The 17,757-nt window shown below is 34.7% G+C and overlaps 1 protein-coding gene across 1 annotated transcript in view; it reads left to right on the top strand.

The window, feature by feature from the left end:
• Positions 1-17,757, top strand: part of LOC106099443 — a 52,185-nt gene that overhangs the window by 28,450 nt on the left and 5,978 nt on the right. The window contains exons 4-5 of the mRNA XM_013278002.1: positions 1,180-1,245; positions 10,263-10,439. Coding sequence (XP_013133456.1) covers positions 1,180-1,245; positions 10,263-10,439 — 243 coding nt within the window. The remainder of the gene's footprint in view (positions 1-1,179; positions 1,246-10,262; positions 10,440-17,757) is intronic.

The raw sequence follows: 17,757 nt of genomic DNA, 5'->3' as shown, positions 1-17,757 counted from the left end.
AAGTCACCAACGATCAACGTTTACATTTATTAAAATAAGTCATGTAATTTTATGTGATTTGTTTAAAAAGTAATCTAAACGCTCATTTAACACTGTCCGTCTGTGTCCAGCGTAATAATTGGTAGACATTAACATGATATCCATCACAGTCTCTCGTTTGTCCCTCAACTGCAAGACATGCTTTACCTTTGTTCGTTTCCTTTGTTTATTCGGCTTTGGACAGATTTAATAAATGGACTTACGGTTCTGTACAAATCGTGTTTCAGTAAAAGGAAGGCATACGAATTGAGATTGATCCTACAATTCTCACACTTACTAGAAATATCACGTCCTATTGTTATTCAGTTTTATTTGTTTTGTCCGTGTGAACAGACCTTTTTTGCGCTAAAAAGATTTATTACATCGTTTAGTTTGTTACGTGCTAGTTAACGTGACAGAATTATTTTTATCATTATCTTTGTACGGCAATAAAACATTATCTTTAAACTGTTTGTGTAAACTCATACTTCGCTTTTGGCGGTCTCTGATCCATTAAAAAAACTCATTATGAGTGATTTTATTCATGTTTTCATTCATTTATTTTACTTCTTTCGATGATATGAAACACCAGTTGCCCTGTAACCCTAAAAGTTATATACGACCTAAGATAAGTGGCAAAACATCGTAAAATTCGCCGTAAAGTTGTGTAGGGGCGATGCTTAGGTGCAGACAGGCTTATTACATGAACAATTTACTTTCACAAAATTCATCTCGACATGTTGCTGATTGGGTCGTTTGAGTTTACGGCGTGGCCAGAAGATTGTCCTTAAATTGGCACTCTATATCAAGGCATACGCTTGTCATATAATAGTATATACTACTAGTCTACTGCTAGTTCTGGTGCTACTACTAGTTTTAAAGACTAGAAACAATTCCATAAAAAAGACAAATGATAGCTTTCTGAATGACCAAGTTCAATGCTTTGTTGAAGTATATCAAGTGATGTTACACTGTTTTTTAAACAAAACTAAAAATGGTTCGATGCCTAAGTATCTACCTTTATAAAAAATCAATTAACCGTGTTTCTAAAGGTGTGATCCAATTTTGCGAGATCATTCCAAACGAAGTTCAGTTGTCCCGCCGTCATCTGAGGGAAAGATATCGACCTACATAACAGACCACGAGGCATGTTTGTTTCAGGTGTCAGATGCTATTGAGCTGTCAGCCAACCCCAATACACAGCCGGTAGCAAAGCTACCTAACACTGTAAGTAATTTGTATACCGTGCAATTTGAAAGCCGCAGAGAAATAATCTTTTACCTTCAGATGAATGTAAGCATTCCTTCGCGTCTGTAATTACATACACATTCAGAAAACTCACGCAAGGTGGAATAGAGTTTACGTGTCCCTATTTCAATAAAATAGAAGTAAAGTGTAAAATAAGAACATAAAATAGGCACATATCAAAGAATATTAAAATAGCGGGATACAAATATTTCTTGTTGAGGAAAATCGCAACATTATTATAATTTATCAAATAGGTCAAGAGGGTAATATCAATATCGTTGCAAAATATTGTTACTTTTAAAAATAATAAATTGTAAGTATGATTGTCTTGTACATTTTATCAGAGAGGTACTTATATTAGTACTTAGTAATATAAATAATAGTATGTTATCTTAGTGGTTCAAAGACGATAGATTAAACTTTTACAATTCAATAATTTTCAGTGGCACCACCGATAGCTTTCCATCATTAACCTTTTCATATTTGGATGAGCGGTTTCGTCGGGTGCTAAATACAAAATATTACCGATAGAAAGGATATTGGTGGCTGAAAATTACCATTACATTTACGATAATGGCGGATACGGAAAGCGGGTCATAGGTTACAGTTAGGGCTGCCCCTTTGAATTTGATTAGTGCATATTCGGGCTAAAAGTTTAATTTCATTTCTTTGGGTAGATGATGTAAATAAAGTGTTGTATTTTGGAGTCACTGTTAGTTCTTTTTACGCGAAAACAGGGGTCAACATTTATTAAAATGGCAACCCTAGTTGTAGCGCAGTAACCGGCAAGCTTTGCATGCTTTAATTTTCTCGTTCTTGTGTTAATTTTAAACCCGCGTCCTGAACTCCAATATAGTGCACAAGTACCCACGAAAAATCCTTTACGCTTTCCTAATAAAGTCAAAAACGACTTTACTTACTCGATAATATACCGAATACTACTTCGTAGGTTAGTCAAAGTCTACACGAATTGTTTAATTTTGTTATTAATTTTTAGCGCAACAACAATCAAACTATTAATAGTACTTACTTATCTGTGTGTCATAACACTAACAAATAGATTTATCTATAGCGTATAGATTAACAGATAATTCTATAGATTATTGTTTGCCTTTTATTTCAATAGTAAAGTTGAGTATTTAGCCATTAAAAATTTAAAATTGGCTTAATAATTCCAACAATTTCTTTTACTAAATAATGTTTCATAGTGCTTTATTGGTATTATTTTAATTTAGGATTGACATTAAATAGAAACCTTAACAATAAACCACAAGAAATATAACAAATAAATACGAAAACCCAATGGTTCTTTTTTGTTCTTTAATCAACACTCACTTCGCGTAGGTGGCGTGTAAACTGTTAAGATTCCCCAAATCCTGGCTGAGTTTGACTTGCTCTAGGGAAAGCAAACTCGCCGCAAGGATTCTAGTATGTGCTAAGCGGAACACAAACGGTGTTGGGTTCACACTAACATTGAGCTGGCCGCCCCACACAGCACCACATACCAAACTCAATCCTATTTCCTGTTCATTATATAAACATTTAACAAAGATTAAAATTACGTGTTCTCTATTGTGATAAGATGATGGCAGTACAGAATTAAAAGCGAGATAACCTATTAAATGGTTCCAAAGTATGATGTCATGTAAAAAGAACTTAGATATGAACAATAGAGGATTCTTATCTTAACTCATGGCGTTAAATTTTTGAGGAAAGAGATTGTACAATTAATACTACAATTCTAAAAATAAATTCGACCAACTTCTGGGAAAAAAAATAGAAAACATTGCATACTACGAGTACTGTGAAATCAGTTGCAGCAAGCAGACCATGTATGTAGATTTTGGAATTAACTGTTTTTAAGTTTTTTGGCCTCGCATCCTCTGACTTGAAATGGTCTAATTATTTATCGTTCGGTCTGTTAACTCAACCCCTTATTGAAACAAATTGCTGACTCAACCCGCGTTTTCAGACTCTCCATCAATTATACTTTATTGCGAAGGTCTCGTGAATGTCACAACACATTTGTACAAATAAAATGTATAAGCATTGCAGAGGTCCCATAAATGACCTATAGTTCTTGTGATAATTTTAGCTTACGAATTTAGGTACCGTTTTTTTAGATCTTAATTGAAAAATTGAATTGGTGGATAAAAATTCCTATAAGTTATGACCAAATCACAGGTCAGCTGATTTTTATGTTGCTTGTGTTATAAATTAAATGTTGTGATCACGTTCGCACATAAATGTGTTGATAAACGAGCATGTGTGTTGAATCTAGTTATATTAGTGTTGCCCGCTCCGCATTCTATTACATGTAATTGACATCTGTCAAACGTGTAGTCTCATGGCGTCCGGATTTAGAGCAATGTTTATGGCGACTACGGAAGTTGTGCTCCCTTCACTGCTAATGCTCTACTAGTAATACATAATTAATGCCCGCATTAATGGTCATATGAAAACACCTTAATTAAATTATGTCATCTGAGAACAGTAACAGCCGAATTCTGAAACGAATCAAAAACACTTCACTATGTAAGCGAAGCTTACAATCTTATAACCATAGAAGTAACGAAATTTTGGAGCTTACACAGGACTTTATCGTTTAACATGATGTGAAATATTTAAATGTCATATGAGTATTCCGCCGTAAGATTTTTTAATTGGTAGTGTCGCATTTGGAGTATCACTTCCAGGAACTTCAATATTAGGCGTACATGTTATCCGGTGCTTGATTCAGTTTAGATGGGTCACGCAGAGTTAGAGATCATTAGGCTGTGTTAATGAAACGCTCATTGTAGCGATGTCGAAATGGTTCTAATTGCTTATCGCCACCAATTCTCCAACGCTCCACGATAACTTATTTGAACTACTTATCAGAGAAGATATTTCTACAGTTTACGAATAATTTGTCAGTGTGGGGGATTATATAAAAGATGTAATACAGTGTGAGGTCTGTTATTTTACAAAGGGATGTAATGGAAGTGACGGTTTTGATTGATGTTCAATACTATAAGGGGGCGCGGGAGAGGGCGAGCGCGGGGAGCGGCGTCGTGTGGTCATGGATCGTGGTGTGAAGGTGAGGTCTGCGGCGCTGGCGCGGGCGCGAGCGCGACGCGGCGTGCCACGCTGCGGCAGCGGGCAGTGCGCGGCGGGCGCGCGATCCGACCGCACACCGCTATACTCTGGGTAACCGTATGCCCATACGCTACCGTGACGCTATCGCAATCACCACTCTACCTTGCCATCGCACGTGCGTAACTGTTTGATAACTCAGTAAGCGCTGTTACATCTCAGTTAATCGATGCCAAATTCTCATTAACTATTTGCTTTGAAGTATCAAAGGAAATTTGTTAGTATGCAGAGACGCGGCGTCTCTTATCAAAGTTTATACAGTTCCGCGTCGTGAGTTGTAATGAGTGCGGTCCGTGTAACGACGAAAGGTGACATTTATTCAGGAAAATGATCAAGCTGTTCAAGAGGAGACTGTCGTTCAGTGGAGACAAACAGAAACGAACCTCCTCAAATTCTACGGAAGACGCTTTTGAGCAAGAGGTATTAACGTCCGTAGTTGTTCACAAAAGTTTTTTGTTTAAAAAAAAATGATCAAAACTAAAATATTTTTGTATTCCAATCGCAATTGTTTATTACCTCTTAATCTTCAAAATGCACTAAATAATGAAAGTAAACAAGAAGCGAGTCAACGAATTCAATTAAGGTCATTGTTGTTATTATACCAAGTATTCTCCGACGTTTTGTAAAGGCAAGCATCCTTCCGACCATCATGTTCTTTTCGTCAACAAAATACATTATCACAACATCCGAAGTACTCACTACTTATATTTGAATAATGCATAAAAATATGCTTTTTCAGCTAATTGTTTTCAACATTCTTATACTTACGTTATCATAGTAAACAATTTGCTAACAGCTTACGTCTCGGGTAGTATGTATCATTTGTTTAATATTTAAATATATATTACTAATATATTTTACCTATGTTGGATATTTAGAAATCCTACAAAGAGGAACGCTACAGTTATCTTTTATCCCTATCCTAATTATTTTTGTTTTGATCATAATTTGAATCCCGTCGTAATATTAACAGGAGCTTTATAGCGATTTAGTGTTGTTCTCGGCTCGCAGTAATCGCGCAGAATAAATTGTAAGGCAAGGTTATCTTATCTTATCAGTGCAGGAGGCCGCGCTCCTCTGCGCGTTAGCCACATGCAAATTAACTTCGCAAAGGATATAAAATCATATTCTTCGAAATGTTTTATAAGAATTTTAGGTATTTAATTAAACCGACTTTACAAGCGTATCTAGACTTTCATCTTGGTCTACTCTCGCTGTAAGAGGTTAGGTTACAATATAATGAAAAGTAAGGTTTAAACAAGTAAACTTTATAAGTAGAGATACATCGCTAATGATGACGTTCTCCTCCGATATCCTGATAAAACCTACATTATATGTAATTTTACATGTTGGTTTATTTGTCCTTGAATCCAGACATGTAAGACTGGAGGATTTGACGTAATCGCCTCGCTTGGCGACCCATTGACCTTCGAATAGCAAACTGTTAAACATCTGCCTCTACAATGCAGCAAACATACACTTCAATAGGAAAATATTTATCAAGTAGTAACTTATTAAATACTCGAAGAATATTATTAACTTGTAGGTATTTTATGTAAAAATTACATGTCTCTAATACAAACTGTATCACCTACAATTTTAACTTGGAAATACCTAATGTGTATCTGGATTTTATTATTTTTATTTGTATTTTAGTGTAATAGCGTATGACCTCGACAAAGCTCATTAAAATTTCCGCTTCGCTGACTCTTAAATATCACTACCAACATTATTAGCAGTAACAATCATTATTATTTTTGTACAATACTACAAAAACTCTACAAAATTAAGACCAATATATGTGAAATATGAAACATTAATTAGTTATATTTTATTAAATTTCAAAGTGTATTCGAAATTGCACATCGAAAATTACTTTCATGTTATGGTTTAGTTAGGTAATTGGATTTATTTATTGTAACATTAAGAAATATAACAATTACTATGACATAGTGCAGTTAACCGCAGTAGCAGAGCCGCAAACTTGACCTCGTCTAGTCTAGCCCAATGTAAAGAATAGCAAGTTATGAAGGACATGCAAGTCGGGGTGCGGTATTGTGACATATACACAAGACATTACATGCATTCATACTGACATATGTTAAGTTTTTTTATATTTTTTTTTTGTGAATTTCAGTTTGTTTATGTTACATTGTCGCATTTAGTGTAAATCACTCATACAACGTATTATACTAAGAGTGGGCCTTAGTAATCATCTGACTTTGAGTCTGTCAGTAGGGCACTATTGGAATTTGTTTTACAAGTAGAAGAGTGATACCTATCTTCTAGTCAAGCGGGGACTATCGCTGGCTTGGATCGTCTTTAACCGCTGGCCTTTGTCCTTGGCCCCTATTTGTATTGACGTTTCGCGATCTATTCACCTTATTTACATAAATAACATCATTTACTGCTTTAACCGATAACGCGCTTCGTATTTACATACTCAAAGTCTATTTAAACGGTTTGCCATTAAAATTTTGCTAATATTTTATGTAAGTAAACATTGAATGTTAACATAACCTTAAAATTTCATTAAAGCTACTTGTGGAATTTTTTCATCACTAGAAGTTGCTAATTTCGACAGCATTTTAAAATACAGAATGAGAATCGGAATAGAAATCTAAAAATCGTGAATTTGCGAATCAGCAACATGTAATTAAAAACAAACAAAACCATTAGCTCAGATTCCACTTTGTTCAAATTTTTAAATTTAAATTTACTCGTAAAATGTCTTCTTTAGTAGCTAAAACTATAATTAAAAAGGTTTAGTCAATTTGAATTGCTAATCAAAAGAACAAGTACTGTGATAATCCTACTTCTTACTAATATTATAAATGAGAAAGTTTAGATGGATGTTTGTTAGAATTTGTATCCTAAACTGCTGAACGGATCACGTTAAAATTTGGCAAAGAATTAGACAATATTCTGGAAAAACACAGGCTACTTAATTACAAACTTTTGTTTAATTACACGCGGACGGAGTCGCGGGCGAAAGCATGTATAAATAAGAATAGGCAAAGCTACATTAAGCTTCATCAAATGTATTGAGGTGGGTAAAGCTACTTTACATTGTGAAGTTTACCCGTACGCCAGTAACAGGTATGTAATTAGAATTCCTGCTCTCACCAAGACTTACGATTTCTCCGCGACACCAAACAAACATAAGCGCATTCCAACAGACAATGTTCAAATAAATATTTAGATGTACACGTATTTGTTACGGTAGCAACACTAATTATGTAAACAGCGAATAGTTTTTAATAAATAATGTATGTTAATGATTCCCCTGAACATACTTTTACATCCTTATAATTTTATTAAATATGTCCATGTTTGATTGTTATATATTTTAACCGGATATATATCGTTACAAAGAAGTACATACACTACATACAAAAAACGAAACAATGAAAATGAAATCAGCTCCGATAATGCAGAAAAAACCGAACTATCCTTGCGCTGGTTTTCAGCTGTCAGATTTTTAACGTCAATCACATAACATGCTGAATTCAATCAATAAATTCTACAAGACTTTGTAATTTATAACATGTATCTCATCTGTTTTTAGTCCGCCCTTTACTGACCTTGCATATTTGGCGTGGAGCAGATCTTAGACCTCACTTTTTTAAAATTATCCAGTACAAATAATCGTTACATGTTCCTGATTCAAAACATAACATGGCGTAAGTAGGTCAGGTCATCTTTAAGCATACTCATGTAGGAAATGCACGTGGAAAGTGGCAACGGAACGTTTGGAGCATACCCAGCCCACGCGCTGATCGACAATGTAATCACGTCCGATTACGATGCAACTACACGTGGGATGTTTATTATACCATCTACCTGGCGGTTAATCCTCTGCGCTATTTTTATGTACCACAGAGAAGATATTTTGTAATAATTTACACATACAATGCTGTATAATGTAACTAACGCGATTATGTTTTTACAAACAAACTTTCTCTCTACTGCTCTTTGTTACGGCATTCGCTACTGGTTTCTTTTTTGATAATAACAGCACCTTCTGTCAACATGTATAAAACTAAACTGATGAAGCTGTTAACAGTAAGTTGGTGTAAAAATGATTGCAAACAGATCGGTGGAATTTGTAAGGAAAAAGCTTGAATATTCTTAATTAGTGTTGCCTGATTATAATCCACTCACCTGATTACTGTAGCACATGAAACCCGTACATGTAACTCTCTTCAATAAATTCACCTTATGTGATTAAGTTGAAAGGCAGATATCCGATATCCCCTGAGACTGTGGTACGTGCGAAAAAGAAAAAAATGATATGGAATGGAACGTAGCCCCTATGTGGCGGAATAATTGAGATGACATTGTAAGACGAGCTTGCTTCATTTATAGTGCAATGTGTTCTTGACGTAATATCGCTAATTGCTTTCGATAATAGTTATATTTTGAACTCTACTTAATTGTAATTAAATAGGAGCGGCTAAAATGGAGTTAAGACACGAATTATGCTATACAATCAAAATTTATACGCTAATAAGAAGAGGATCGATGACTATCTGGCTCACGAATGTAATGCATAGTGTAGAGGTAACGTCATTTGGCAACACCCAGAGGTGACGACGATTGACGTCAGAATTCACTGAGAATTACATCACAAAATGTATAGTGCTATCACTTAATAATATTTCTTGAAACAAACATCATTCAAATTAAATATATTGCTGTTAAACTCAACATGCTTTTAAAATCTAACGACTAGTTTGGTTTACAAATTAGTTTCTGCCTCTGAACTTTACATTTTGTTGGTATCAGAATGATGGCTAAAAAACCATTACATGCTCTAAGACATTCAATTTGCACGCAGTCATCAAGTGACGAACATATTATTTATTAACAATGCTCTACTATTATATTAATTTATATAATAGTGTTTTGTTTTTGTTGACAATAAAACAATTATAATAAGTAATATAATAGTATTCTGTTCCCAATGAGTGCACAGTTCCGTAAATGCACTTTTAACACAATGAAACCTTTCAAAGAAGACAACGGGAGTACTTCGCTGTCGTAAACAAGATAAGGATCAAATGACTTAAGTAAGCTACTTGGAGCACGTATCTGCCATCTGGCGAGCCAAGTAGGTCACCTAATAAGATAGCTTGCGGACATAATTCGAAGTGCGAGAAGCATATTGCGGATGTAACGCTGAACAGAGGGTGCCACCAATTGTGCCATTAGGTTACCTAGCCGCGACGTGACTGACGCCGTTTTAGATTACCTATACCCGATTTCCTGTACTGTTTGTATTACAAAGATGTCCAACGAAGGTTTCGAACGTGAGACGATTATAAAGCACTATTGATCTACGGCGTCAGTCATTAGCGATAGATTTCTAGCTATGATAATCGTATAGGATTGCGTGTATCAACTTAAACTGTGGAGTTGGACATACGTATTGTTGGTTACTATTAAAACACGGATTTGAAAGCTTTGTTAACCACTTTGTATTGTCAGTAGATAGCAGTTATTAGTGAACGTACGCATAATTGCGCATAATAATGCAGTATTTCAATTTGATATGGTCAAGTGTTCTACTTGTCTAAAGAAAATTACACGTTAACTTTGCTATGTTGAAAAACATTGTTTTAGTTTTAACCTATTTATGATCAAGTTTACGAAATGTATTTGCTTGGGGAAGTGACTTTTATGCGAAATATCGCTTTAATGTAGTTAATGTTTCTATTACGATAAATAAAATTTTCAGAATAGTTTTCAGGAAACTAGTTTTAATTTGAAAATAATTATAAATCTTGACTTTTGTCTTACTACTACTATAGTTTAAAAGGATTTTTTATTGAAGATGTTAATGTTTAATTTTATTGCAGGACAAAGCACGATTTTCGGATACAAGCTGGCAAATACACCGATCATGGTCTCGCAACGGGAACCCGCTCCCGTTGTCGCCTCCGCCGAGCCGCGCGGCGGCGGGCGCGGGCGCATCTGCCTCTAGTGCGGCCCCACCCTCTCGTAACGACGAGAATGGCATCTATGACACCATCACTGTGAGTACAATCATCACTGTATGCACAAACTGCGCCTTACTTGTTGTAAACAATTTATTTTATATGGAGATATTTTACTATCAATATGCTTAATTTAGTTTTATTATCAATTTTATACGAAGTTGTAAGACATCTTTAACTAACGCAGTATTAGCTACTAACTACATATTAGCAAAATAGTCATTTATAACCAAGGTTTTACAACAAATAGACCGCAAGTTCAATCTTAGGATAAAATATTTGTATATCACCCTTAACGTTGTATTGAAATAACTAGCTGTTTCCGTGCGGCTTCATCCACCTAAAATTAAAAAAAAAATATTTTATTGTTTACATTTGTCAAATTATCAATAGCAAATTACAAAATGACATGACATGACAAACCTTAGCAATCTTTCTTTCTCGATGTTGGCAGCAACTTATTGTTTCTTTCCCACATTAGGGTTTTTATCCAAAATATTTACCCCCTAAGTTTAATGGCCTGAAAATATATGGCCTAAAGCAGGACGTGAGTGTAGGGGTATTTATTAAAAATATGCTGTAATTGCTGACATTAGGCAACAAAGAAGTGTGTGTTCACGCTTTATTATAATAGTATGAAAGAGATTAAATGACAATACACATATTACTCAAACATAAACCAGAAAGTGTTAAGATTGAATGTGGATGGCTACAAAGGAAGAGGAAGACCGAAGAAAGTATGGATGGATTGTGTGAAAGAGGATATGCTTACGAAAGGAGTGGATTCAGATATGACGGCTGATAGAGATGTATGGAAGAGCAGCACATACTGTGCCGACCCTCCGTAAGGGATAAGGGCAAGTGGATGATGATGATGATGACACATATTACTCAAACATTTAATGATTAATGTATTAACCTTACAAAACTTAAGATTAAAGATACATACTTATTGTACCCTTGAGTCAAATTATAATGCTCAATGACTAAGTTAAAAGCCAGTTGATTTACCTAATCCGCTTTGAAATAACCTCCAAATGTTGAATTAATGCTAAGGGAATTGAAAGCCTTTAATATTTGTTTAGCATTTGACATCATGGTGCTCGATAACAAATCTGAACAAGATAAAATTTAAATATTAAGGTCGTATAAAATGTATTTAACCTTCGTTTTTCTGATATGTTTGATATAACCGAGAGATTTAACAAGAGGTTAGAAGTTAATATCCAATTAATAGAAAATTAAGAAATAAAATTCGATGATTTGAAAGCGGGCCGTACTTAATTAAAGCAATTTAACATACAATCATTTTGGATGACTGTATCATTAAAAAGCAATCTTGATTTAAGATAAGAGAATGCTGGACTTAGCTCGTTGTAGTTTAGTTTTTAATTGTATATTATTTGTTTTAGTAAAACCATAGTATTGTATAAATTGTAATTGATTCGACATCAGTCGAAGTTATTAAGAAGTCGTTTATAAGATTAAGGTTACCTTCAAAGCAAATCATCGACACTGTTAAGACTTTTTTCATAAATCAGATAAAAACAACTGAACATCTTATTTTAAACAATTTAACTTTCAAGAATTAATTACTTTATTAGATGCCTTAGTTATTGATGCTGTAGTAATCTGAGTCTAAAAATATTTTAAGTTTCTGATTTTCACTTCAGATTTGTGTCATTAAAGCTGAGTACAGTATTACTAAATAATAGACATCATATTGTAGAATATGAAATGGCATCAAATAAAAATTTCAAGAGAGTTAATATGCAACTCGTTAATTCTAACACCGTGAAAGTATTTACTTTGATGGTGTTACAGTCATTAACTGGTCGCTGTGATGGACGCGATAATAACGCGAGTGTGGTCCGGGAAATTAAATTGAATAAGAAAGCCGGCGATGATAGGGCTGCCAACTGTCAATAAAACAGACAAACAATATCTGTCAAAAACACTGTGCTCATCCTCGAACCTCATTGGATAAATAAAAACCACGTCATCTAATGACTTTCCTACCATTCACATAAGTTTAAAGAAATTTATGTTTAACGTAATATGATAATGCGTCATGTAAAATCGTATAATTCCGTATGTGATAATTTTTTTCTTGCATTGAGGGAAATCTTCAAAAGACTCCTCATACCCTCCCTTTTATGGGAAAGATGGGGCTGTCTGTGATTTTTACTGACTTAAAATCCCTCGATCTCGGCTCGGGTTCTGCAATGGAGAGCACTGGGAGCATTTGAACTTTTGATTCGAGGTGGAAACCCTTGCTGTAGAGCGTGCGGGCCCCCGGGCGACCGCAGCGCCGCGCCGCGCCGCAGACACGTGACGTAAACATTGACCCTTGCTCGCTCTGTATACCTATAGATTTGCATTAACATGTCGTAAATCATTGCCCACCGCTCCCAAGTCTCTGCCGCGACTAATCTTATATCATACTTCAAGGTTTATGTTGTTTCGTTATAAGTTGAGTTCGCAGAGACGGCTCCTTTGCCCCACGTTCTTCCACGAACTTCCTTGTGTTAAGCGTTAATATTTTATGAATCTTTTAGTAGATGTAAATGCTTATTTTAATATTGGAAATATAACACATAACTTTTTCGTAGATATTACAAAAGAATATTTGTCATTGTTTTGTTTTCGCACTTACTTGTTTATTTGCATACGTTTTTGAATATGCGTCAAAGTAAATATGCAAGAATGCCACCACCGCTTATATGCGCATCTTGGATCGTCCAGGGTGTTAACATATTTCTAAGAAATTAGAAAAGAGTTAAACTCTGTTTCGTCACTTCCATATTGTGATGAATCGTTTGCTTGTTTTTGAACAATACTGTATTACCAATCGCCACCCTAATCTCAAATCGCTACGATCAAATATTAGTCATGTGTTTAACTCTGATATTTCAAAACTAGTAGTTGCAACAGACTTAGAGCGCCTGCGTCTAGCTAGACAATAATTTGTTGTTCAGCCATTACCGCCCACGCCACGCGCCGCAAACAATGTCTGAATGCAATTCCTGCTCAGCGGTAGATACTCTAATCGCAGCATTAACTAATGCTGAAAACGCGCAACTCTCCTCCCATATACATTCCTTTTAATTGGCACTGCAATACTAAAACAGTTCGTTAAGCCTGGACCCTGGACAAACAATGCACAGAAATGAAATTTTACATCAAAAAGTTGACTGATATTGGACTTATACAAGATTCAATGCAGCACGAGTTACAGCTTTACAAATAAACGCGATATAAAGTTAAACTTAGAAATAAACTGAGTATAAGCAAAATTTTTAGGTACTAATCTTTGCTTATCAGTTTATTGCTAATTTTAACTTTATACCGTATTTATTTGTAAGGCTGTTAAGGCTATAATTATCTTGTTACTTATCACCAAAGCCTTTCATTATTATATTGCTTTCATTTTTTATTTCTTTTTTTTTTTATTTCATTTTTTATTATTATATTGCCTATCATATTGCTTTCATTAGTCAGTATTTCTCGTCCTAATCGTTCATATCTGCGATCAAAGAAGTTTCCGTTGATTTTAATTTAAAACGACTTTCTGTATAACGCGTATAGCTCAGTTCATAATGGAAGTACAATGAATAGACTGAAAGTCATTAGAGCCATTTCCGAACTGACTGCGCCGAATCCGACCCTCGTACGATTTTATTGAGGTAATTGTGTCTGTGAGTGACTGTCGATTTCATTTCCGACCTCTACCAGCTCCCATTGCCATTTGTACAACGCGCACTAATGTACTTAAATTGTTCATGCTTCGTAAAGCATCTAGCTGTATTTTATAATTTACATACTATTTTGTAGACAAAATAAAATTTTTAAAACAACAGCTCATTTTTTCATTAGAATAGAGCTATCATTTATTTTAAAAAATCCAATGATATTATTTCATGGTAGACGTAAACAATGTAAACGATTTATTAGTTTTCAAAGCTATAAAATTAAATCTCGAATAAAATGGCGCGAGCTTCATGAATAAAAGATTCGTTCAGAGAAAGGGATATACGCAGATGAGGTCGTATTTTAGCTCTGGAAGCTAAGAATGAATAAATTAGGAACCGGAATAACGGCAGGTAGATAGTGCGTCCAAACACAGTAGCTTAGGCGCCATTCTTTTATTGATATTTGTAGTTTTATATCCTAACGTTTTTAGTTTGAAAAGAGATGAGTTTCATCAACTTTTTTATATAATTCGAAAATAATTCAATATTCTTAAATTTTCACATCTAACCAAAAAGGCTTGACAAATCTGTTTGTTAAATCTGTTTTATTCATTAAATATACCTGCTCGTAGAGTTAAAATTTTGCTACGTAAGCAGGTATACTAATTGCACGTATGTGTGGGCTTGTATGAAATAGAATTGCTAGCATTAGCCGACTCAGTGCATAATCTGACTACTTATATAACGTAAAATATTTATCTATTCTAGAGAACTACAGCTAGTGCGAACTCTTTGGAATTTTAATACTTTCAAGGTTTGCCCGGGCACCGGCGCAATCGAGGCTAGGCATCTTGAATTTTTATTTAGAAGGTATGATCTCATAACGAATTACGTATTGGTATAAACACTACTACTAACATACTTATTATTTTGCCTATTTATACTACGCATACCTACAAATATGTATTTAATTTCACAGTGTCCTTATATAGTACAAATCATAACCCAAGCTCATAGAGACATGTCCAATTCAGATTTTGAAATCTGCTATTTCAGTATTATTGCGAACTTGCCTTTATGATTAATTTTTGCTCGATGCATTATATCGATTAAGAACATTAAGTAACTTCCTTATGGTTAAAACTCGATTTGCAATTTCGAAACAGCGCAAAAAAGAATTCGTTGAATCATACTTGGTTGCGCTTCAGATCAAAACAAAGAAACGTTTGCGTATTTAAATTACTCGGACATTCCACTATTGTGACAACTATACAAAACATATAACTGTTTTTTTTTTTAAGGAGAATGTTAAAGATTGCTATTGGCTTTTATATAGTTTTATTTATTCTTACGCGTCACGCCAATAATTACACCATTAGGTAACGTATGCTATTAAACAAAAGGTTTTGAGTCCCGGATTTTTGACGCGGCCACCCGGTGTGATCGAGATAATAATCTGGAGTCAGGTGTCAGGTCGATGCTTCGTTACTCGCGACGTCGTAAATAAGATTCGACTTGTAAACAATAGGCTGCCCTTAGTGATCGTATGATAACACGACACTCATCCGACACCCACTAAACATTTTAGTCGCGCCCAGTCGTTCGAGATGTGATGTCTTAATGGGACTGCAACTGTACACTGCTCTGCATTAGTAACAGGTATGTGGTACAAGTTATTTAGGAAGTCGTGATGTGGGTTTCCTTGGCAATAATTTATAAGATAAGTTGATCTTTTTAAGGACAGTGATACATTCAAGTGACTGCTGTTTGGAACCAGGTTTTATCTTGGAATTATAGAAATGACGGACTGATTTAAAATAATTGTTAAATATAAACGTAATTCCTACAATTAAGCCTGCATTATATCCGTATCATCATAATATTATGTTAAAAGAAAAAGAAGCAGACTAACAGTTTAATATTTATTTCAAAGAATTATTATGTAAATATTATCTGTGTGCATAAACATTAGTTTTACGGAGGTGTTGTCGGACGTTACGCTGCTCGAATCATCATTTGAATTTGCTTTCCACTTTCCAAGACACTTCCTAATTGCGTCTTGAATGTATCTTTACCAATTATGAGAAATTGTTACTTATTTTAAGACTGGGTCTTCTAGTGGAAATTTCAATGTTTACAAGTTACATCACTATAACTAATTTAAATGTACAATTTAATTTAATGGAACTAGAAGACAACGACTAATATCTTTGTAGCATATACTATGCATCAATAAATCCTAAAGAAAATCAACTGCAGCTGAAGACATATCGTCAACAAATAGTATTGACACCTAGTGATTGGTAACTTTCAAATTTAAAATCCGCCTGTTATTGTTTAGGTTTGTACCTATACATTGCGGAGATGTACTTGTTTACCCTTAACGTTATAGTTAATTTAATCTTCGATTCTTAAAACATATTTTACATACATACCAAACTTGTTCTAAGCCTGTAGTTGCACTTTAGGAGAAGTGAAAGCTTTTATATTGGCTCCGTGATACCTCGCCCCAAATCTGCGACATGGCCCTGTGGATCGCGCCCTGAGGCGACACCACGCGTACTTGTCATTGATAGGTCCGTGCGACATCTTAAAACTTCGTTGGGCTTCACCTCTTAAAAGTAACCTCGTCCAAACTCAAGTGTTTAACTACCTTTTGACTTTTGAGTAGATATTTTATGTAGATGATATACTCAGAAATATTTGCTGGATATAGTAATCCTACGATTTTTGATGTCTGTATTGAAATTTGATAGTATTTGTTCCAGTGGGGTGAATTATTCAAACCTACTTTACTCTATCACTGTTGTTTATCAGCGATTTAAATGTTTAAAATAATGTATCCACCTAATGCATGTATAAGAACAAAGATACATATATCATATCAATATCTCATATTAATTCGTACTTTGGCGTGCTTTGGCCATGTAGCTATGTCAAAGCGTGATCACATATTCATCTGTAAAATGGTCAGTAACAGTAATTTGTAACAGGTTCCAAATGTAGGTTGGTTAATTTTTTATGTCCATCGTAAGAGATTGCTATGAGTACGTTGATTACACAATAATAAACATGTCATTTGCGCGGCGACTTGTAAAGGCGTAGTGCTGCGGAGTAGTGACGCGTTTACTACGGAAGCGTGGCTACTACGCAGCCTACTTAATTTAAACGAGTTCATTCATGTAAACATTATATCATTGTATTCTCAATGCTTTTTTTTTCAATTTTAATGTCTTATCCGAATTAAAACGGAATCAGTCCAGTCAAACCTATAGTTTAGAAACTAATACTCATACATTTTATATGAATAACCATTTATTTGATCTCCGTAATGATGGATGGTATTTCAAAACGTTTACTACTTAGGGCTCTTCAGGAGACGAGAGTACCGTCCTCTCACAGGCCGGCATTGCATCTATAGTTGCTCTGATATAGTAAATCTTCATGGACGACGATAATCATTTCATTGTTCCCGTGGTTAGTTTACCCCTTCTATTAGTAAAGGACTATGCACTCCCTTACAATTATTAAAAAGACAAACGTGTATTCCATAGTAAACATGCAAATTATTCTTTAAATGCGTAATAAATAGTTATTATTGACAACCGGTGAAGTTGACCTATCGTTGCAACAGCTCCGTAGAGTTACTAAAAAGGATGTAGCGT

Source organism: Papilio polytes, unplaced genomic scaffold (genome assembly GCF_000836215.1).
Source record: "Papilio polytes unplaced genomic scaffold, Ppol_1.0 DF824102.1, whole genome shotgun sequence".
Lineage (NCBI taxonomy): Eukaryota > Metazoa > Arthropoda > Insecta > Lepidoptera > Papilionidae > Papilio > Papilio polytes.
The sequence above is the reverse complement of the archived record's forward strand: the minus strand, read 5'-3'. Positions and strand labels throughout refer to the sequence as shown.